Source organism: Mastigoproctus giganteus, chromosome 2 (assembly GCF_048544385.1).
Source record: "Mastigoproctus giganteus isolate SK-2022 chromosome 2, ASM4854438v1, whole genome shotgun sequence".
Taxonomy (NCBI): domain Eukaryota; kingdom Metazoa; phylum Arthropoda; class Arachnida; order Uropygi; family Thelyphonidae; genus Mastigoproctus; species Mastigoproctus giganteus.
Window position 1 is genome coordinate 186,037,466 of NC_143576.1, and position 24,367 is coordinate 186,061,832.

The 24,367-nt window shown below is 35.8% G+C and overlaps 1 protein-coding gene across 2 annotated transcripts in view; it reads right to left on the minus strand.

The window, feature by feature from the left end:
• Nucleotides 1–224: 224 nt before the first annotated feature.
• Nucleotides 225–24,367, minus strand: part of sip3 (septin interacting protein 3) — a 224,242-nt gene continuing 200,099 nt past the window's right edge. For both annotated transcript variants that reach the window (XM_090368846.1, XM_090368847.1), the window contains exons 13-14: nt 15,884–16,008; nt 225–541 (exon numbers count right to left, since the gene is read on the minus strand). In XM_090368846.1, coding sequence (XP_090224972.1) covers nt 369–541; nt 15,884–16,008 — 298 coding nt within the window. In that variant the 3' untranslated portion in view covers nt 225–368. The remainder of the gene's footprint in view (nt 542–15,883; nt 16,009–24,367) is intronic.

Consider the following 24,367-nt stretch of genomic DNA (forward strand, 5'->3'; position numbering starts at 1 on the left):
TATCCAATAAAGTATCACATACAATATTTAGTAAACAGGACTGAAAAATCCAAAACTTAAAAAAAAAAAAAAAAAAAATTATGAAACGCCCATTTCTTTGAGGTTCAACATAAAAGGAAATGTCACAGGGTATTTATTAACAAAAAATACAATAAATACTAATATACAAAAAGAAATTAATTTTTGTATTGGTATTGTCCTTTTTTTCTCCAATTTGGAAAAACTTGCTTTTATTTATTTTATTTTTTTTTTTTATTATCCCAAACACATAAATGAGAGACTTGTCTCAAGTTCACAATTCAAAAGGCCATGTAGTAACATATTTTACAAAGATTTAATCACACATTTTGAATATTTTTTTAACATCATTAATCAGGTGGAGGTGTATCAGTCGTGTCAGTTTGAGACCTATCAGCCGTTTCTTGCTTTTCTTGAGCAAATTTTTGAAGCCTCCTCCGCCGTATTTCAATTTGGGCACTTGTTTCAGAATCAGATGGAGTCGCTGCCTCGTGTTTTAGCGAACTTTCTCCAGCTGTATCACCTATCAAAATTAAATATTTTCTTGTAAATGCTATTCTCATAAGTTAATGATATAAAAGAAAAAAATAACTACAGTAATAGAAAGTAACAAGGCTGCCAATTTAAAATACCTATTGAAAAAAATTAAACAATATACAGCAGAATCTCTTGAATACAAACTCAGTTTATACAAAAATTCTCATTTGTATGAAGAACATATTGGTCTCCTGAGAAAGGACAGACTTTGACATAAACATATTCATTTATTACAAAATTCTGTTAATATGTATTACAAAGTCCATTTTTATCCTGTGAGAAATAATGTCATTTTATATGGTTAATACAAAACATCAATTCCAGGTTAGTTGTAATTGTTGTTCAAAAGGTCTTTTTATAATCTATTTTTATGTGCCAATTTTAAAAGAATCTGAGCTGATATAATTTCAGAGTTTGTGCCATTAAATTAATTCGGAGTGTATTTATGTTAATACCTAGCAACAAAGCATTATAACAACAAACCATTAACAGAGAGAATTAAGTCTTAAAATTAAATTGAAAATTATACAAGAGATTGACAGGATGGAACAAACTAAAAATGAGCATTACCTAAGAATACAATATTGCTTTAACTAATTTGTCTATGATACTGGGAAACCAAAAAAAAAAGAAGCTTGAAGTGCACGACCTAGTATAAAGTCCAACTGTGCAAGAAAAAAAATTATCTAGCTCAACACAAAATTAGTAACTTCAAATGTAGCAGTGGCTGGCTTCAAAGATTTAAGAACAGGAATAACTTAATTTAATGAAATTTTTGTGGCAAGTCTGGATCAGCTTACAAAGAAAAGGCTACAGACTGGCTGTGTTCTGTGTTGCCCATTCTTGAAAATCATGTGCCAAAGGATATTTTTAATCCTGATGAGATGGGTATATTTTATAATTTGCTGTCAAACAAAATACAGTAAACCCTCGCTAATCTGGTTACGATTAATTGGATGTCAGATAATCAAGATTGAAATATGAAAAATTCTGTTCACAGTTCAGTAACTTGAGACATGGGATTTAGGAAGGCAGATGAGTCACTGACTACAGACTGATCGACTGCATGGAGAGAGATGAAACATACATTGCATTAGCATTAGTAGAGGCATTTGATGCAAGAAAGCAAGCTTATGCAGCATCAGCCAAAAAAAAAAAAATAAAGTAAAATAAATAAATAAAAAATAACCACTTCCACTTCACCCCTCTGTTCATTCGAAATACCTGTCCAGCTGAGCCTTAAACTTATTTAGGCTATCAACTTCCACGACAAGGGATGGAAGTCTGTTCCACCTACCAACCACCCGCTGGCTAAAGGCAAATTTCTGCACATCTATCCTACATCTGTCTTTCCTCAATTTGAATTTATGCCCTCTCAGGTGATTATTCTGAGCAAGAGGAAGAATCCCATCAGCATTGAGCATGCTCAAACCATTCAAGGCTTTGTACACCTCTATCAGATCACCTCGCTGGTGCCTAGTCTCCAGACACTGTAATTTGCAAAACTTACGCCTTTCTTCGTAAGAGCACCCCTTTGTTCCATTCACTAATCTTGTTGCCCTTCTCTGTACTCGTTCCAGCAGCTCTACATCCTTCTTGAAATGAGGCCTCCAGACCTGTATACAGTACTCTAGGTGTGGCCTGACCATTGCCTTATACAAGGGAATAATCACCTCCTTATCCCTGCTAGAAAAATTCCTATATATCATTGACAATACACCATGAGCTACTCTTGCAGCCCGTCTGCACTGCTCAGAGAACTTCATATCTGCCTGCACAACCACCCCCAGGTCCCTTTCATTCTCTACCACTGTTAGTGTAGTACCACAGAGTTGATACGTTGCTCTGGGGTTGCTGTTTCCCATATGCAGTACTTTACATTTGTCAATGTTAAACTTCATTTGCCACCTCTCAGCCCATCTGCTCAACCTTTCCAGATCCTGTTGCAGCAGCATAGTGTCAGTAGTGTCCTTGACAACCCTGCCAACCTTCGTATGGTCTGCAAACTTGGACATTAAGCTTGATATACCATCATCAATATCATTTATAAATACAGAAAACAATAAAGGACCCAATACTGAACCCTGAGGGACTCCACTAATAACATTAGTCCATGATGAGCAGTGTCCATTAATTACCACTCTGTCTTCTCCCCCTCAACCACCCCTTTATCCATAGCAGCAATTTGCTTCCAATGCCACACTGCTCCAATTTGTGCAGCAGTCTTCCATGTGCAACAGTATCAAAAGCCTTTCTAAGATCCAAGTATATGATATCAAAGTTATTCCCTGCATCCAGTTCTTTTGTAACTGCATCATAGTATCCAATCAAATTGGTCAGGCATTGTCTTGTGTGTTGTTCAGCATTGTTGGTGACACTGAGTTGGATGGATGGACAAACGTCATTACTTATATTTCTTCATTTGGGTACTTCTTTATATGTATATATGTACATAAGTTAACATTTTATATAAATATGGGTTCTAAAAGAAATGAAAAGTGGAATAAAAAAGAAACCACGTTACTTTAAGTACAGTAATACCCCGACTTACGCTACCCCGACTTACGCGAACTCGGAGTTACGCGGTTCTTGATTTTTTTCGTTTGGCAACGCTGCCGCCCACTATCTTCAAGGTCGTTTTTCATATGTTATCGATATACGGTGAGACGGCGGAGAATGAGAGCGAAAGATGAACAAAATTCAACTTTGCTGCTTTTATGTTTTTTATATCAGTGAAGGGGAAACACATTTTACCATAATAACGTAAAAACCAACACAATTCCAGCTATCGGTATAATCGCAAATGCAATTAGATCGAGTTTACTACCAGTTTATAACAGATTCCACTAGCAGAAACGCAACTGGATTTTTATTGTTTTATGGTAGTAACCCCTAGAAATGTGAGGTGTTAATAGTGTATCTCTGCCTTTATGGTGTTGTTTATTCAGTTGCTACATGCGCGCAGCTTTGTTTATGTGTATCAAGAGTGCCACCTCGTTTTGTAATTGTGCTTTATTCCCTAAAAATGAGTAAAATACTTAATTAAAAGGTGTGAAAAGGAAGCGTCCTGGTGAAGACACTGCAGATTCAGAGAGAAAAAGAAAAGCAATTATCGATAAACAGAGGCGGACTGGGTCAAAAATTCTTACCCGGGAAAATTTATAGTGGCGTCATACTATGGTTTATGGCCAAAATCACACTGGCCCACCGGGGTTTCCCCGGTAAGGCTTATGGCCAGTCCACCTCTGTCGATAGAGAAAAAATATGAAATTGTGAAACGCTTTGAGCGAAATGAAAGACCATGTGATATTGCACGTGCTACAGGCCTAAATGAAGCAACGGCGAAAAGCACACGACAATTGCAAACTTGACAGGTTGAAAATTGAAAAGGACTCAATTGTAAAGGGCTTAAAAATTTTAGAAAACAGACTCCAACGAAGAACGCGTTATAGCTACAAAGCAAGGAATAAAAAAATTATTAGCTTGCTACGAAGAAATTCTGCGTGAAAAAAAGAACGCGCTGTGTCGTCAGACGAATTTGTTAGATTTTATGAAGCCATCGACATCGAAATAACTTTTTTACGTAAGTCATTTGTTTTTTTTAATACATATTTTGTATTAATATGTATAAAGAACTGCAATTTTATTAATATTTTTCTTCTAAACTAGTGTTTTTGTTAGTCCTTGGACCCAATTAAGCAAAATTTATACGTATTTATATGCAAAGTTGTACCCCGACTTACGCGAATTCGACTTACGCGATTTTCGTCGGACCCACCTATCGCGTAACTTCGGGGTATTACTGTATCATTAACAAGTTCAAAGTGATAGAACAACTTGAAAATGGTGTTCCTGGAAACACATATTTGCCAACAGACTGTGTTAGATATTAAAAAATGGAAAGAATCTATAAAGGCATTTGCTTTAAAATTCAATGTGGGGAGTGATAAAAGCAGCTTATCAAAAATACAGACATTAAAAAGCCAAAAGACCTGTTGCTTGAAGAAGCTGTATTTAAGTGGTATTCACAGCAATGATCAAAGTGGTGTTGGTGTGCATGATGTTAAGCTAAAGGCAGCAGCAGATAAGTGTGCTAAGCATTTGAAGTTACACAATTTTACTTGCAGTTCAGGCTGGCTGTGGTGATTTAGACAAAGGCACCATATCCCTAATATAAAAATTTTGGTGATGTTGAAGGTGTTGAGCCATTTCGAAAAAAATTAAATAAAATAATACAATCAGGTATTCATTATTCTCAAATATATAACACTGATGAAATGGGACTGTTTTGGCATGGTCACCAGAAAATACAAGCCTCTTGTACAGAACAATCAACACCAGGGTGGAAAAAGAGCAAGGAGAAGTTTCAGCACTTTTGTGTCAATGCAGATGGAACTCATCAGCTAAAGTCTGTTGTGGTTGGCAAGGCTAAGAATCCAAGGACATTAAAAGACTGTAAATGCATATTGCCTGTTGTCTACTACAACTCACAAAATGCTTGGTTCACACAAGAAATTACAAAGAATTGGTTCCATAACCACTTCATACCCAAAGTCAAGAGGTACCAGAAAGAAGTGTTGAAATTTTCAGATTACCAGATTAAAGCACTTCTAATCCTTGACCATGTCCCTGCACATCCAGATATTGAAAATATGTCCAGTAAAGATGGTAAAATAAATTTGGCTTTGCCGCCAAACACAATTGCTTTAATACAGACCATGGGACCAAGGCATCATTATGGCCTGCAAGAGGCTCTACGAGCACAAGTTCCTTGATGAGGTGATCGTAGTGTTAGAAGACAGAATGGATTAAGATATCGACATAAGAGGAAGAAGAATGCTGGAAAATATCAAATCAAACAATATCAAGTGTACTATTCTCAACTGAGCCAATGTATGGAGGGTCACTAAAAAGGAAACTTTGGTGAATGACTGGAAAAAACCTCTTGCAAAATGCAGATGGTGATATTGACTTTAAGAGATTAGAGCGAGAGGATTTTCAGACTGTGTTGAGGGCAGCTGGAGAGACTGAAATAGTACAAGAAAAAATCCTAGATAGGCTTGAACTGGAAGGAGATCCTAGATTTCAGCTTCTGATAGAGGAAGAAATTACTGTGGATGTTATTAAGGATTCTGCTACGAAAGAAGAATCAGATAATGAACTAGATGAACTACAAGAACCTACAATTAAGAAGTAACTTCTTAGCTCTGCAAGAGATGGCATTGAGGCAGTAATCATTTTGTGGACTCTTCAATAAATTAAAAATTGCAGAGGTATTATGAACACCTAAGAACTGTGAGGGAGATCCTAAATAAATAACAGCAGCAGAGGTCTGTTCAGACAAAACTTGAGTTTCTTCAAACCTGCATTATTACATTCAAAAACAAGTACAACTTCTGAGTCTTCTATCAATGTATTGTCTTTTTATAGTTTTTAAATAAAAGCTCTTCATGATATTTTTTTTATTTATTTTCATCAGTACTATCATTATTATGATTAAATTTACCATTTATTTGTGTTCTAAGTTTTTTTTGTCTTTTAGGGCTATCTTCTTCTTCACTAACCAAGATTATCACTTAATCCAGATGACCTCTCCCCCCAATTAATCTGGATTAGCAAGGGTTTACTGTACTTGCTCTTCAAGGAAGAGTGGTATAATGTTGTAAAATTAAGTAAACAGAATCGCTATTCTGTTATGCTACCAATGCAAATAGTAGTACAAAACTGAACCTGTAAATCTTCCAAGCAAAGATGTTTTAAAGGAGTTAACCACCTTTCATGTGATTATAGGGCCAACTGAAGTGCTTGACTTACAGTAAAAATTTTCCAGTCTTTATTGAGAGTGGACAGAAGAATGGCTTCAGAAAAAAGGAACATTTTGATGATTCCAGATCGTTACACAGCACATTCTGCTGAGGACTTAAGTTGACAAATATACTGCCCTTGTTTTACTTCCCAGTGCCACAGGTTTTATGTAGCCACTGGATTAAGGCGTTAATTATTACCTCAAGAGAGCATAAGAGACTGCCTGATAATTTGTTGATAAGGTACTCTATTTCCAATATAAGCAGGAACAATTTGCAACCAAAGTGGAATTTCTGGGATGCTATCAGAAATATTTTTATTTCTTGGGACAGTATTGCTTCAAGTAATAATCAACTAATTCAGAAAGTGTAGCTTTGGAGAGAATATTATCAAAAAACGTGAACCAGAAAATGAACTTGACAGCAATGTGTGATATGCTCCTGCAGAGTACAAATCTGAGAAATGGGGGACACTGAAGGAGTGTATGGATTTTGATAGCAAATTTGAGGAGTTTAAGGTGGATAATAAAGTTGCTATCACAGCAAAAAAAACTGCTGAATACCAAGCCAAACAACAAAGTTTTTGTTACCAGTGATGAAAGTGAAGCACACAGTCTTCTAAAAAAGATGCCCAAAATGTCGAATATAATAGAGAAGGTGTTGACGAGTAACACTGATAAAAAAAACAACTACATATTGCATTTGATGATGTATGTGCTGTAGTTAAGAATATATATAAAACAAAAACTGTGCAAAATAAATTAGATTCTTTCTTTAGTTAGATTAAACAGTTAATCAGTTTGAATGTTTCCTTTAATATTAAGACTGTAATTCTTCTTTTACTACTTGTAATATTGATTACATACATGCTATACTTTTATTTCAATTAGGTTGTTTCTTTTCTTTTAATTTATTTTATAAATAAAAGAAAAGCCAAACAAAAATATTATTATTCTTCTTATTGTTAGACAAGGCTTTTGCTATTGTTTTTATTTTTCATATTTACTATAAATATTCTATTCAATATTTCAATATATCAATGTATGGATAAAAAAAAAGAGTATACTTAGTAGGATTGTTATTTCCTGTTATTATTACATGTATTACAAAAAAAAATGGTAAACTTAGCACTTTTAGTGGATGTTGTTACTACAAACCTCATTACCACAAAACATGAAAATTTAGGTCACTTGAACTATTAAGGAGATTCTACTGTAATCATTTTGAGCAGCCCACGCAAAAATATTTTTATATGTTACTACATACAGTGAATTTTTTTATTTTTAATTAACTAACTAGTATCAATCATTTGGAATAGCTTATGACAAGAGTAATATTCTGATTCATGGAAAATCATAATTTTATCAAAAATTACTATTATATCAACAATTTCATAAGGCAAATATTAGGCAGAACCTTGAATACTGGTCAGGAATTCTCCTTTTAGGAAGGATGTGGATCTGTTGGAAAAGGTGCAAAGAAGAGCATGAATATCAATGTATGGATAAAAAAAGGGTATACTTAGTAGGAAAGACTTGAGTTCAACATCTGCAAACTAGGCATCTATATGGAGATCTAACTGAAGTGTTTAAGGCTTTAAATAGATTAAGTAAACTAAATGCTGATGGTATCCTTATTCTTTCTCAATAATATGCACAGAATATTTTCCTCTGATTTTCATTCAAGTCACTAATGAACTTTTGGTTAGGCTTAAAACAGGAATATCAATTTTTAAATGAAAAAACAATTCAGTTTCTCATTTCCTTTTCAAGTACATACATGTGCAAGTAAAGCATTGTTAGCTTATACCATGATAAAGTCAACATACTACAAAAAGCTTGATGTAGAACCAGATTAAAAACTATATCCCTGCTCTATTAAGCTGAATTTGAAAGCATTTCATTCTTCCAAATAAAGTTTTATTAGATTCAGATGAATGACTTTTCTTTCTTTTTTTCAAGAATTATGTTTTACTATTAATAATATAAGTACACACTAATGACAATATCAGAATCAGATTTTATTGTAAATGTATTATATACTATATAATACATTTACAATAAAATTTACAATAAAAACTGTTACTAAAGGAGTTCACTGGAAAAGCTATTATTACTAAAGGGGGGGTCAACAAAAAAAAGGTTGGGAACCACTAATCTAAAGCATTTGCATAAGGAATACATTTACTTTTGAGCAAGAAGGTGTGTATATTTAATGGCTGTTGCCAAATCTGAAACTTATTTGATTTTTGTCCATTTTAATTTTAACACTATTTTTAACAAAAAAGCTAATAAAAAAAATAAAAAAGCTAATTTTTTTTTTTTATTTGTTCAATATAAAATGGTGGCCACTTCCAGTTGCAAATCCTCTATATTGTATTTTCTCTAATGTTATGCTCTGTCAAGTAAACTTGTGACTATAGTTATGTTAAAATACTAGAAATTTGTAATTAAAACTGTGTGGCATGTGCAGAAGTTCTAGTAGCTTTTTATCTTTTTCAACCAATACATTAATTTTAATATATTTATGAATAAATGTGAAATATGAATAACATAACTTAAGCCAAGTGAATTTTTATCAAATGTATTTTATTGTATATAAAGTATTACAATAAGTAAGTTAGACCCCTACATAATAGAACTACTTAATAACTGGCACATAATGTTTATAGATTCCATATACAGAATCTTGTCATAACATCTAATCAAGAAAGATTAAAAGTTGCGACTAACTGTACAAGATTTGTATGAGAGATTAATTTACTTATTATAATATTTTATTCACAAGAAAATTTACTTAATGATAATTCATGTAGTTTAATTAGTGTTATTCAAATTTCACATTCCTTTTCTCAATACATTACTATATTAAATTTCCTAACAATTTGAAATCATGCCTATAACTGTTTCATGGGCAACAGAAAGATGTCTGATCTCTTCTATCCATGAATGCCTCTAAAAAGGACTTCAACATTTGGGATTTCCTTTAGTGACATATTACACCCAAGACTTCTTAGAGCCACTTCTGAATTTTTTAGACTTAACAGATCTGATGTTTCTCATCAACAATGCAGTTAGACTGATTGCCTGTTTCGATCATGATCTTCACATGTGGCTTTACAAAAAAAATGTACTGGAAAAGAATTCTGGATACATTCATTTTGTACTAGCTACCTGGGAGTCTAAAATGCTGATGGAACTGATATTCGGGTGACACTCAAGTCAAGTGGACCCAATTTCGGCGAAGTCCGGACAGTCTGTAACAGCCAAATCCTCTGCTTGCACCTTCACGATGGTGGGACTGTTAGTAATCCTGGGTTTAACCTCCATGCACAAGTACATGGTGGGTGACCACCCAGGTGTGAACCAACGTAAGCAGGGGTCGAGGTGTGGCGCCCACACCACATGGAGAAATGCTGCCCCTCTATGTTACCAGGCAGTACTAGGTGGTAGATGACTCTCATCAACCGGTGCAATACCACCACTTTGTTTATTGGAGGCTTGAAGTGGTGGAACCCATGTTTAGTCTCTAGAGCTAAGTTCCGGTCAACCCTTCCCTATCTCTTCCATCATGCAGTATGATTGATGACTTTTGAGGTTATGATGAACATCGTTGCGAGATACAATCTTCCTTACATTTCGAGAGTACAGCTCTAAAACAGTGTTCGCAAGCCGGCCGCTAGTTATTACACCGGACCAAACCTATTGGTAACTCTCTAGGAGGCTTCCGGATCAGCTAGTGTATAATCTTGCTACCTCTACTCTGCCAGATGGTGACTGGAGGGAGTCTGAGTAGTGTGTATGTGGGGAGCATTGTCAAAGCCACGTTATGTCAATGATCTGGGTATATTCTTACCGTGTGTACGCCATAATCCAAAAATTTCATTACTTCATACACCATGTCCCACCCACTTTTTTCTTAATATTGAATACGCCATGAATTGTCAAACTAATAGAGCAAGCTTATCTGCGAAAAGATCTAAACCTCCCAAGCACTTCTTAATTCATTTCACAAATATACGTGGTCTCAATTCTAATCTTAATGATGTCCATTTCCACTTGCAGTCTGCCAAACCCCATGTACTTTTTCTGACAGAATCTCAGTTAATTCAACTACTGCTCATCTCAGATGCCCAAATTATTTGCTGTACGATTCCTTTTGCCTCAAAGGTGGTACTTGTGCATATGTCAGTTCTGATATTCCCTTCAGAGACTTGGCAATTTGGAATCTCCTCTCCTTGATCTTCTCTGGCTTAAAATCTCTCTACCTCATTGTGTCAAATTCATCTGTTGTCTCTACCATTCTCCCAACTCCACTAATCACTTGGAGCTCTTTGACTTTCTCTCTTTGCAACTTGACTTTCTCCAGTCCAACTTTCCTAACAGTGAGGTAATTTTCATTGGTGATTGTTCACAACTCCAGTTGGCTTCCGTTTTCTAGTCACACCGACCCACCTGGTCGAGATGCTGAGGCTTTTGCAATTACTAATGACCTTGAACAGATTGTTCATTTACCTACAAGAATACCGGACAATCCTAATCATACAGCCAATACACTTGATCTTTATCTCACAAACAACCCTTCTAAGTACACGGTCGATGTGAGAGGTCCCTTAGGCACTTTAGATCACAACTTGGTGATTGTCTCTTCTCCAATGGAAACTTTATCTCATGGCTATTCCCAACCTCATGTTGTTTGGCATTGAAAAGAATGCAAAATCGGATGACCTGCGAGACTTTTCTTCTTTTCCTTGGTCGGATTACTGTTTCAAAACTTCTGTTGTCAACGTTTGCTCAGATTGTGTCAGTGAAATTATTCTTGCAGGAATGGAATCCTTTATCCCACACTCCACTTTAAAATCTCGACCTTTAAATAAACCTTGGTTTTCCAATAAATGTGCTAAGGCTGTTCAAAAGAAGAATGTTCCATATCGTAATTGGCTTGTTTCTTATTCTCCAGTTTCATTTTCTGCCTACACCAAAGATCGCAACAATTGTAAAGCAGTTATTAATCAGTCCCAACTAGAGTTTGAACAGGCTAAGAGTATAAAACTTGCTTCTTGCCCTAATGGTAGCCAAGTATTCTGGTCTCTTGCCAAAGCTATTGACCGCAACTTTTGCCCATCTCTGCTCCCACCTCTGTCCAAACCAGATGGTTCTGTTGTCACTTCAGCCAAGGATAAAGCTGACCTGCTAGCATCCCATTTTTCTTCCAACTCATGTTTTTTTTTTTTTTATGAAAAACCCAAACACGAAAGGTATCAAAACCTATAGTACTTAGTACCGTGTATGGGTTGAAGGAGAAGTATGGGGGAAGGGGGATGCCGGAAACTTTGCTCTAGAGACTAAACATGGGTTTCACAACTTCAAGCCTCCATTCAATTGAATTCCATTCAATGCCTCCTGTGGTCCTCCATCAAAAGGATGTCAGAAGGATTTTGATGAATCTTGATGCTAAGAAAGCTCCAGGTCCCGATGGTATTTCTCCACTTGTTCTCAAAACCTGTGCTCCTGAACTTTCTCCTGTTCTTTGCCGCCTTTTTTCAATTTCTTATTCCAAAGGTGTTTTTCCTTCCGCTTGGAAATTTGCTCATATCCAGCCAGTTCCTAAAAAGGATGACAAATCCCTCCCATTCAATTATCGTCCCATTGCAATTACTTCTATACTCTTTCTAAAGTAACGGAGAAATCAATTAACCGCCAACTCTTAAACTACCTAGAAACCTTCCGTCTGATCAACAATCGCCAGTATGGATTCCGTCAGTGTCGATCCACTGGTAATATTCTAGCTTATGTTACCCATTTATGGACTAATTCAATAGAAAGGTTCGGTGAAACACAAGTAGTTGCGCTTTACATCTCAAAGGCTTTCGATCGTGTTTGGCATATAGGTCTTCTAAACAAGCTTCCATCTTATGGTTTGCCAACTGTTTTTAGTAATTGGTTATCCAGTTTTCTCTCTGATCGTTCACTGAGGGTGATGGTAGATGGCTCTCTGTCTTCTAACTTCTCCACTAATGCTGGTATCCCACAAGGTTCAGTTCTTTCTCCCACTCTTTTCCTCTTGTATATTAATGACCTTCTTCCATTGACTGGAAATCCTATCCATAGTTTTGCCGATGAAAGCACATTGCATTCCACTTTCCATTTTGAGAAACCTTGTCCTGCCCAATCAGCTTCAACTTCTTGAAAATCTGCTACCAATTCCTTAAATGCCGATCTTTGGGTAATTCTCCAGTGGGGCAAAGACAACTTAGTTGATTTCAACCCTTCTAAAACTCAGTCTTGTCTTATATCTCACAAAAAGGATTCTTCTGCTCCTATGCTTATCTTTAGTGATACTCCGATTTCTAGGCAAAATGATATATCTCTTTTGGGGATTACCTGACTTCTAATCTCTCTTGGCACAAGCACATTACAAATATTGCTTCCTCTGCATCTAAAAAACTTGGTTTTCTCTTTCGCTCTCGGCGTTACTTTTCTTCCAAACAGCTGCTCACTCTGTATAAATCGCAAATCCACCCAGCCATGGAATATTGTTCTCAGATCTGGGGTGGTGCCCCCAAAACCTCTCTCAAGCTTCTTGATTCCATTCAGAAGCGGGCAGTTAGGTTAATTAATGATTCATCTCTAACAGAGTCTCTCCAGTCACTGTCTCATAGATGTACTGTTTCTGCTGCATGCCTCTTCTACAGATACTTCCATGGGCACTGTTCTTCTGAATTGGCTTCTATAATTCCAGCTCTCTCTTTCAAAACAGTCCAAACACGTGCCGCCACCAGCCAACATCCATTTACTGTCCAACTTCAAACTCACAGAACCAACTTTTCATCTTCCTCGTTTATTCATTCAACTGCCGTTTTCTGGAACAACCTTCCTTCATACATATTTCCTGAAAATTACAGTCTACAGAAGTTCAAGTCCAATGTCAACAAATATCTTCTTTCATCTTCTCAATCTCCAACCCAAGCATGGTACTAAGTACTATACATTCTAATACCTCTCGTGTTTGGGGTTTACATAAAAAAAAAAAAAAATATATATATATATATATATATATAAGGATCGATCAAAAAGTTTGGGAAATGTGCAAAAATTTAATTTTATTCAGTGTAAATGTTTACATTATTAATATTCTTCAATTTAATATCCTGCAATGACACACTTGTTCCATCATGCCTGATCAAAACATTTTTGGAAGTCTTCTTTTTGCAAACACTTCTTTGATGGATTTCTTGAATTAATTCAAATCATCTTCCTTTCATATCCTGTTTTAATTTATGTAATATCCAAATATCACACAGTGCAAAATCAAGTGAATAAGTTGGGTGTGACATAGCACATTGTCATGGTGAAGGAGCCAACCTTTTTTTTTTTTTCCTTGAGTCAATTTACAATGAACTGTATCTCCCAACAATTTTAAAATGTAGTCAGCATAACCTTCACACATAATTTTGATTGCTGCACCATTTTTGGCCTTAGTGAAGAAGTTTCCCATTAGGAGCTTTGAAAATCAGTATCTGGCCTGGTTCATGTTTGCATAACTATGAATCTTTACCTGTTATAATTTTGATTAAAATTTCAGGATCTGACAGAGCTCACTTGAACAACTCAGATGAAATGAGGACTCAATGATGTCTCTTTTATCTCAAATAGGGATACATGGAACAAAGTTGGCTTTATACACCCATGCCCAAATCCAAAATCAGAATGGCCTGAACTGAAACAAATGAGATGTTTTCAGCAATTTCTCAAACAGTCAGTAAATCAAATTGAATGAATGTTGGTGCAGACTTCATCGATGTTTTGCGATGGTGTTTCCCCTCCTCAGTCACAGAGTCATCTCTGTAAACTGTTACACACATTTCACGTGTATCCAGGACTGACTTAGATTCCAAGTTTACAACAAAATATAATGTTTGTATATTGTTCAAACTTTCATTTCCAGTACACATAAAAATCAGATAAAAATATTCACTAAGTGACTTTCCACTAGACTTCTAAGTAATAACAAATTAAAACTCTGTGTGCATATTTGAAACATGTTGTTTGTAAGCTCCTCAGTGTTTTATCTGCTGCTAAACATTGAAGAATTTGCTGAACTTTCTTATTGAAATTTATATTTTCAAAACTTTTATGCCATCTATCAATTAATAATCATGCATATATAAATTAAATTATCAAAGATAAACTGCAGCAAGAATTAATGCTGATGTTACACTTGCTTCTATATATTTTACTTGATATCAGAAAGGAAACTAAAGCATGTAAACTGTGATAATCTTTTACATGAAATTCTGTCTGGTTAAGAAGAAGAAAATACAGCAAGAATTAATGTGATACTTACTTTGATGTAATTAATGTGTTTGTTAATTTATAAATATGCCGGTTGCCTTGATTTCACCAAGAAAATTTCTGCTTTATTGTTGTTAAAATACATGGTTGTCTCATCACACACATGCTAGTTCAGCAGCAATGAATTTTTAATATAACACTGACTGTCACATAGCACCATTTAATTTTTTCATTGCCAGAGAAGTTTATAGTTAAGAGAAAAAAAGATATATGAATAGCATTGGGCTTTAAAATTAAATATGTTAGCCCAGCATTAGCATAAGTTTCCCAAAGGATAAAAAGGGAATCCAATTTCGCATTACGTGAAATTTGGATTTTTAGCTGTAAAAAAAAAAAAAAAAAGGATTAAAGATAAGTTTAGTTATGTCTTATATGGAATGTTTGAGACAGATTTAACAATGGAAATAAACAAAGAATACTGATATTAAATATGGAAAATAATTTTTAATAAAGAACTACTGAATTTTATATAAAGAATTTTTGATCAGTGGCTATATTAATGTGTTCTTTACAAGGGTAATTAATTACCAAGTGATGTGATTTGATTTGATTTAGTCATGACAGTAAAGTATATATTTAATCTCTCTATTTAATGAAAACAATGCAAATGGAACCACTGTTTGAGGAAACAGTCAACTGTCAATTTAATATTAGTAAGTATTAAATTGATCTTTGCTTGTTTCCCTAGGTTGCTGTACCCTAGAGTAAACTATTTATTTCAATCACACTAAAGAAGTAGCTGTTATTTAATTAAAAATTTACAGAGACTATATCAAATGAATTTGAGTTATGTTTACTTCAATTATTTTTTGCAACACCAGCACATCTATAACTGATAACATTGTGTAAAATGAGAAATAAATCAAAAAACTACAACTTGTTATATGTTACAAGGAAGGAAACCCACTGGAAACAATTAAGGAGATTGGCTTGGTTGGTTTTCTCCCTTTGTTCTTAATTCCGAATAAAATGTCTTTGTGTCTACCACTGAAGTTGAACAGCATAATATTGTAAAGTAAAAATAGGTGTAATCAACACAGAAACAATTCAAAATCAATTAACCTGTTGAATGAAAATTGTATATACCAGGCATTTTTCTCAAATATAACAATTTTTTTTAAAAAAACGTTACAATTTCTTTCCAATTCTAATCTACATTAAAAGTCTCACCTTTTAATGGATGTGATAAATTTAAAAAGGAAGACTCAGAATTTATACCAGAACCTGGAGATACATTGTTTTGATCTGAATTCTGGCTGGAATGGGATGGTCCTGCCACATTAGTTGGTACAGCTCTAAGAAAATTATATAACTTTTTAAAAGTATTCTAATTAATTGTTTTTTTTAAATGAAATATTGAAAAAAATAAGTTCTTATAAATACAAAACATATCAAAATAAATGTATGAAAAAGAACAGAAATGTATAGAAAAAAGGAGAAATGTCACAGAGAAAAAAAAAAAAATCCACATCTCTCACTATCTTTACCATTCCAAAACTGGGGGAAGAATTGCAATATGAATTATGAAAACTATTACATGATTGAACAATTATTATTCCATCAACAATTGTTCAATAATAATTAATTATTAGTAATGACATATGATGCAAGCTTATAAAGATCAGCCAAAAAATAAATAATCTAGTTCTTCCTGTATTCAAACTGCCCACTTCCACAACACCAGGCAGAAATTTGATCCAACATTCAACCATTGGATGGCTGAAAGCAAACCTCCACATATTTATCCTGCAACCGTCCTTTCTCAATTTGAATTTATGCACCCTCAAGTGTGTATTCTGAGCAAAGGAAAGAATGCCATTGGCATTGCACTTGGATTGGATGTTAGGAGTTTTATGATGCATCAGTATCTAAGGCTATGGTGTGCTAACATTGAGCTCAATCCATTCAAAGCCTTAAACACCTCAATCATGCTGCAATGCAGCATGATTGTTTAAGGTGCACATGCCTCACCTTGAGGTGTGGGTGCAGGTGCCTAGTCACCAGATGCTGCAATTTTCGGAAGTTAAGCCTGTCTTGATAAGACCACCCTTTCATTCTCCTTCTTTGCACCCATTCCAGCAGATCTACATCCTTTCTAAAATGAGGGTTCTGGACCTGTATGCAGTACTCAAGATGCATCCTAAACATTGCCTTATAAAATGGGATAATCACCTTATCCCTACAAGCAAAGTTCTTGTTTATCATAGACAAAATGCCATGAGCTATTCTGGCAGCCTGTATGCATTGCTCAGAGAACTGACTGCACAATTACCCTCACGTCTTTTTCCACTACCCTGAATTCAGCGTCAAATAGTTGGTACATTAATCTGGGATCACTGCTACCCATGTGCAGTACCTTACATTTGTCAATGTTAAACTTCAACTGCCTCAGTCCATCTCTCTAATTTTTTTAGATCTTGTTGCAGTAGCTTACTCTGATTACTGTCATTAACTACCATGCCAACCTAGACTTTAAGCATGATATACCATCATCAATATAGAAAGTAACAATGGTCCCAGGACTGAACCCTGGGTCTCCACTAATAAAATTAGTCAATGAAGAGCAGTGTCCATTAATAACCACTGTCTTCTCCCACTCAACCATCCCTGTATCCAGAACAATAACATACTCTTAATGGTACACTGCTCCAATTTGTACAGTAGTCTTTTATTTGCAAAGGTATCCAAAGCTTTCCTGAAATCCAAGTATATGACATCAAAATTATTTTTTTGCATACAGTTTCTTTGTTACTGCATCATATTATTGAATCAGATTGGTCAGACAAGATTGCCCCTTAAAAAAAGTCCATACTGTGACTGTAGTATAATTGCATTCCTGCCCAGATGGTCCTGCATTACTTCTTTAACAGAGTCTACTATTTTCCCTGGAACAGAAGTTAAGCTAATAAGTTTGTAATTACTCATGTCACATTTTGATTTCCCTTTGTGAATTGGCATTTGCACATTACATGTGCAAATTACAATTACACATTTCCAGTCCACAGGGACATCTCCTGAATTAATTAAAACTGCAGAATGCATTACACACGTACTTTCTTCAAAATTTAACTAAAAACTTCAAGCAAATTTTGTATGTGATTACCAGATCATTACAAATGCCAAAACTGAAATTTCAATAACTGTTAATATTTGGAGAAATGTTGAGTATATTTGAATTTATTAAATTTTACAATCCCAGCATGTTCAAAAGAGTAAAGGGGCTCTAATATCTTAGATCTGGTTTTCCCTAACTATATCGAAAACCTGATTATTTTTTTAGTGGGGGAAAATCAATAGCAAGCAGTAACCACAATACCATAAAATGGATTGTATCTAAAGAAACCTATGTAGTCAAAGGTAAAGGCAAGAGATACAATTTTAAGAGTTAGGACAAACTATAATAATATGTTTATTGAGCTCAATTAACAGGAGTGACTACAGTTTGTAGTAATATGTAGTAGTAATTGCAAATGATGCAAGAAAGCAAGGTTATTCATTTTTCATCAGCCAAAAAATAATAATAATAAAACCAACACAGTTCACCCATACACACCCTCAAAGAATTTGTCCAGTTCTTCCTTGAACCTATTCAACCCATCCACTTCCAAAGCAACAGATGGAAGCCCATTACAATAATCAAACACCTGCTGGCTGAAGACAAACTTCCACACATCTATCCTGCAACCATCCTTTCTCAACTTGAATTTATGCCCCCTCATGTGTGTAGTCTCAGCAAGTGGAAGAATGCCATTAACATTCAGCTTACTCAATCCATTCAAGGCTTTAAACACCTCAATCAGATCTCCCCGCAGATGCCTAGTCACAAGACGCTACAATTTGAAGAACTGAAGCCTTTCTAGGTAAGAACACCCTTTTGTTCCCTTCACCGGTCTAGTTGCCCTTCTCGGAGCCCATTCCAGCAGATCTACATCCTTCCTAAAGTGAGGCATCCAGACCTGTATACAGTACTCAAGATGGGACCTAACCATGCCCTTATACAAAGGGATAATCACCTCCTTATCCCTGCTAGTAAAGTTTCTGTATATCATTGACAAAACCCCATGAGCTGTCCTGGCAGCATGCCTGCACTGCTCAGAGAATTCCATGTCTGACTGCACAATTATCCCCAGGTCTTTTTCATTCTTCACTACCCTGGGTGTAATACCACACAATTCATAAGTTACTCTGCAATTACTGCTACCCATATGTAGTACCTTGCATTTGTCAGTTAAACTTCAATTGATTTTTCTCAGCAGATCGAACCAATTTTCCTAGATCTTGTTGCAGTAGATCAAACCTGAAGACTGCTGTTAACCACTCTCCCAACCTTTGTATCATCTGCAAACTTAGACATTAAGCCTGATATACGTTCCTTAATATCACTGATAAATATTGAAAAGAACAATGGGTCCAGCACTTAACGCTGGAGAACTTCACTAATAACATTAGTCCATGAAGAGTGGTGCCCATTGATAACTACTCTGTCTTCTTTACACTTAACCACCCCTTTATCCATAGCAGTAACTCAACCCTTAATGCCACATTGCTCCAGTTTGTATAGTAGTTTTTATGTGCAACAGTATCAAAAGCTTCCTGAAATCCAGGTATATGACTTCAAAATAATTTTTTGCATCCAGTTCCTTGGGTCACAGCATCATAATAACATAGATTGGTAGACAAGACCACTCCTTAACAAATCCATGCTGTGATTGCAGTATATTTTCATGCCTGTCGAAATGGTCCTGCATTACTTCTTTAACCAGTCATTCCATTATTTTCCCAAGAACAGACAAACTAAGAGGACTGTAATTACTCATGTCGCCTTTTGATCCCCTTTATGAATTGGGGATACATTTACACTTCTCCAGTCCATAAGGACCTTCCCTGAATTCAAGAATGTCTAATAATTATGACTGAGAGTTTGCTTACTTCCTTTGCTGTCTCCCTTAATATAATTGGATAGATTCCATTCACCCCAGGTGCCTTTTTTTAATGTCCATCTTCAACAATTTCTCCTCCACTTTCCTTTCAGTTATCACAAAGTCATTTAGCTCCTTGTTAGAGTTTGATAAACATCTGGCATTCCCTTCCCTAAAGAATTCCTCATATGTGAATATAGATGAAAAATACCTATTCAATTTGTCGCAATATGAGCAGGGTCATCAACAGTTAACCCATAGACGTCAAGTAGCCCAACTGATTCAACCACTTCCTTCTACTCTTAATATAAGTTTAGTGAGGTTAGACCTGACATCCATTTAGGTCTAAGCCTTGCACAGTATTTCTTCCTAGGTATGAAAAGCCTAGTAGCTTCTTTGATTATTTCCCTGAATACTTCCCATTTAAAATTTGCTGTTGGTAACATCATAGTAATCTCTGTTTTTCTTTGCCAGAGACTTCTCATAATCTGTCTTAGCTTACCTAACCTCTTTTGTGACTTGATTACAGACTAATTTATATCTATTATAGGCCTTCTGTATAACATGACAATTTATATGCATCCCATGCACTTTCCTTCTCTGCCACGCATCTCAATAGTTCATCTGACATCTATGAACAGTATTCCTTAGTTGATATGAAAAGAGTAGTAGCTTCTTTGATTACTTCCATGAATACTTTCCAATCAGAATTTGCTGTTGGTAACATCATCAGTTGGTCCCACTGCACAGAATTTAAAAATTCTGTAAGCCACTGTAGTCACTCTTATGAAAGCAAAAGCCTTTCCCTTTACCCTTGACAGTAGTTGTCTTTAATTAAATTCCACATTAGTACACTGTGATCGCTGCCACCCAGTGGGTCTTTTTAACTGCAGATTCTTAATGCATGAAAGAATCACTGCTGATAAACCTATCAAGGTTAGTGCTTCTCTCCTGTTTCCTCTCTAACATGCTGCTGTAGAAAACAGTGATCCAAGAAATCTATAAAAGTCTTGCTAGTGTGTGAGTGACCAACCCACAAACTCCAGTCAACATCTGGAAAGTTAAAATCCACCATTTTGAGATATTCTGATTTGCTGGCCTACTTTATTTCTCTGTATAACTATTTGGTATAATCATCACAGTCATTAAGCTTATAGCACACTCCTACTCTCAATTTTGTTTTCCCAGTGCTTATATCATGCCAAACTTGCCCAATGGTGCACTCATTGTCCATGTGAACTGTGTCAAATTTAAATATGCTGTGGGAAATGTTCGAGATTTATTCTCAAAGCTACAAACATATTCATATCATAAAATTCCATAAATGCAACATACCAAAATGGATGAGAGGTAAGGCTAGAAGTTTAGAGGTCACATGATTCTGATGCGTATGAACATAAGAGAATATATAATAAAACCACTGACAGAATAAGACAAGCAAAAGCCAATTACAAGAAGGCACTAGAAAAGACCTAAGAATTGGGTTAAGGAGTCTCATATGTGAATATGAGAAAGAAGAGAATAAATCGAACAAGTACTTTATCTGGACACAGGGAAAGGCTCACAAAAAGTCCAAGAGAAATGGGAATTAATAAACAGAAACTTCCTATCAATATTTACAGTTGCAAGCAAGCTCAATATTCTGGAGTATATTAAGGAATTGGAATGCTGCAAAATAATTGATAAAATGATCTCAGAAGTATTTGTTAGAAAAGGTTCTGAGAATAAAGGAGGGCAAGGCTTAAGGGGGAAATGGTATATATTCAGTTGTAATTAAAAATTACTGTATATGAGCATATCAAAGCTTTTGAAAATGTTAACAGGAGAATCACTGGACCCTGGGAGGATTCACTCCTCTTCAGCACCAGTCATCAAAAGGTGGTGCTAAAGAGGAGGTGGGTAGCTATAAGCTAGCATGTTTGACTGCTGTGGTAGGGAAGTTCATGTAGTCCATGGTTTAAGATTTGATTCTGACCATCTTCAACAAGAATGGTATCTTGAATAGATTTCAGCATGGGTTCATTATGGGAACATTATGCTTGACCAATCTGGTAAATTACTATGCAGTAAGCATTAAAGAGTTGGATTCAGTTAACAATTTTAGTACTGTCCCTCATTCAAGACTACTATATAAACTGGAAGAATTTGGAGTTATTGGTAAGATCCCACTTTGGATCACTTGTAGGCTGGCTAAAAGATTGGAAACAGAATATTGTCAAAAATGGTTAGTCTTAAGGGTAGACCGGTGTTACAAGCAGGGTCTCTCAGGACTTTGTATTGGGGCCCCCTCCTAATTCTCTTAAATGATACTGATGAGAATATTAAAGGTAAGCTGTCAAAGTTTGCTCATGACTTTTGAAGGTGGGAAAGGTGGTTAACACTTCAAGCCAGGCCAAGTATCTTCAAAAAGAACTATATCATTAACAAAAAGCACACAATGCAAGAAAGCAAGCTTACAGAACATCAGTCAAAAAAAAAAAAAAACTCCCACTTCACTGATCCATTCATTCCAAATGTTTGCATAGTTCTGCCTTGAATTTATTTAAGCTATCAAATTCCACAACAACAGATGGAAGTTTGTTCCAGCAATTACTTGCCCGCTGGCTAAAGGAAAATTTCGTACATCTAATCTACAACTGTCTTTCCTCAGTTTGAATCTATGCCCCCTTAGATTTGTAATCTGAGCAATAAGAAATATCTCATCAGCATTGAGCCTGCTCAATCCATTCAAGGCCTAGTCTCCAGATGCTGCAATTTGCAGAACTTAAGCCTTTCTTTCTAAGAGCACCCATTTGTTGCTCTTCTCTGTACTAGTTTTAGCAACTCTACATCCTTCCTAAAATGAGGCTTCCAGACCTGTATGCAGTGCTCAAGGTGTGCCTAACCATTGCCTTATACACAAGGGGATAAATTCTAGAGGATGGGATACACTTAAATATAAAGGGTGCAAGAATATTTGCTGATGCAATCGAGGCAGTGTTAGGTGGGTCAGAAAACTGTTAGCTTGGAGGTATTCACAGACTAAAAGGTTAACAGTAGCCGCAGGCAGAGGTGAAAGTGATTCTTGCACTGCTTCTATTGTAATGAGCAACAGCCTAAAGAGCAAGTTGCTGGGGATTTCAAGAGCTGCTGGGAGCCATGGAACAAATAAATACATGGGCCGTGTCAGGGTAACTAAGAACAGGTGCATGTATACTTGCATGTACACCAATGTTAGAAGAATAGTAAATAAATTTGATGAATTTGAAGTGCCATTCAAGGCATCAAAGGCAGATATTGTTGGGATATCAGAGACACAGTGTTACACAGATATAAGCAGTGCAGAATTGGAATTTGGGGAGTACAATGTGTAGAGAAAGGATAGACAAGGTAGAAAGGGAGAAGGGGTTATGCTGTTAGTTAAGAAACGAAATCTAAGGAAGAGCATCCAGTTGACATGAGTGGACAGTGCAATGTTCAGTCTGTTTGGTGTGACATAAACACTGGGAAAGGGAAAATGAGAGTAGGGTGTTATAGGCCTAATGACTCTGATGAGTATAACGAACAGTTATGCAGAGAAATAGTGGGCCAGTAAATCAGAATGTCTTGTAATGGGGGATTTTAGCTTTCCAGATATTGACTGAAACTTATGGAATAGTCACTTGCACGCTAGCAAGACTTTTGTGGATTTATTGGAGGATTGTTTTCTACAGTAACATGTTCGAGTGACAACCAGAGAGAGTAATACCCTTGATCTGATTATCAGCAGTGAGGATTTGCAGATAAAGGAACCACTAGGCGACAGTAATCAGAGTGTACTGATGTGGGATTTACTTAAAGATGTAACTACCATCAAGGGAAAAGGGATCGGTTTTGCTTTTGTAAAGGTGACTACAGTGGTCTCAGACAATTTTTAAATTCTATACAGTGGGATCAACTGATGACGTTACCAACAGTGAATTCTAAATGGGAAGCCTTCAGGGACTTAATCTTGGAGGCTACTAGACTTTTCATACCAACTAAGAAATACTGTTCAAGGTTCAGCCCTAAATGGATGTCAGATGAATTAATGAGACTTGTGGCAGAGAAGAAAAATGCATGGGATGCATATAAATTATCAGACGACACAGAAGTCTACGGCAGATATAAGCTAGTCTGTAATCAAGTCACAAAGGAGGTTAGGTAGGCAAAGACAGATTACAGGAAATCTTTGGCAAAGGATGCAAAGAAAAACAGAAAATAGTTCTTTACTTATGTAATTATAGAAGGAAAGGAATGAATCAGATTGGTCCACTTAACATAGATGGTTCAACTATTGATGATGATCCTGCTCAAGTAGCTGATAAACTGAATGAGTATTTTGCATCTACATTCACATATGAGGAATTATTCAAGGAGGAGAATGCCAGAAGTTTATCTAACTCTAACAGGGAGCTAAGTGAATCTATAATAACTGACAGCAAAGTGGAGGAGAAATTGTTGAAGTTAAACATAAAAAAGGGACCTGGGGTGAAAAGTTAGGCAGATTAGCTGAGAAGTGGCAACTGAAGTTTAACATTTACAAATGCATAGTACTACATATGGGTAGCAGTAACCCAAGAGAAATATACCAACTGTGTGGCACTACACTCAGGGAGGCGGAGAATGTAAAAGACCTGTGGGTAATTATGCAGTCAGATATGAAGCTTTCTGAGCAATGCAGACAAGCTGCAAGAGCAGGTCATGGGGTTTTGTCAATGATATACAAGAATTTTGC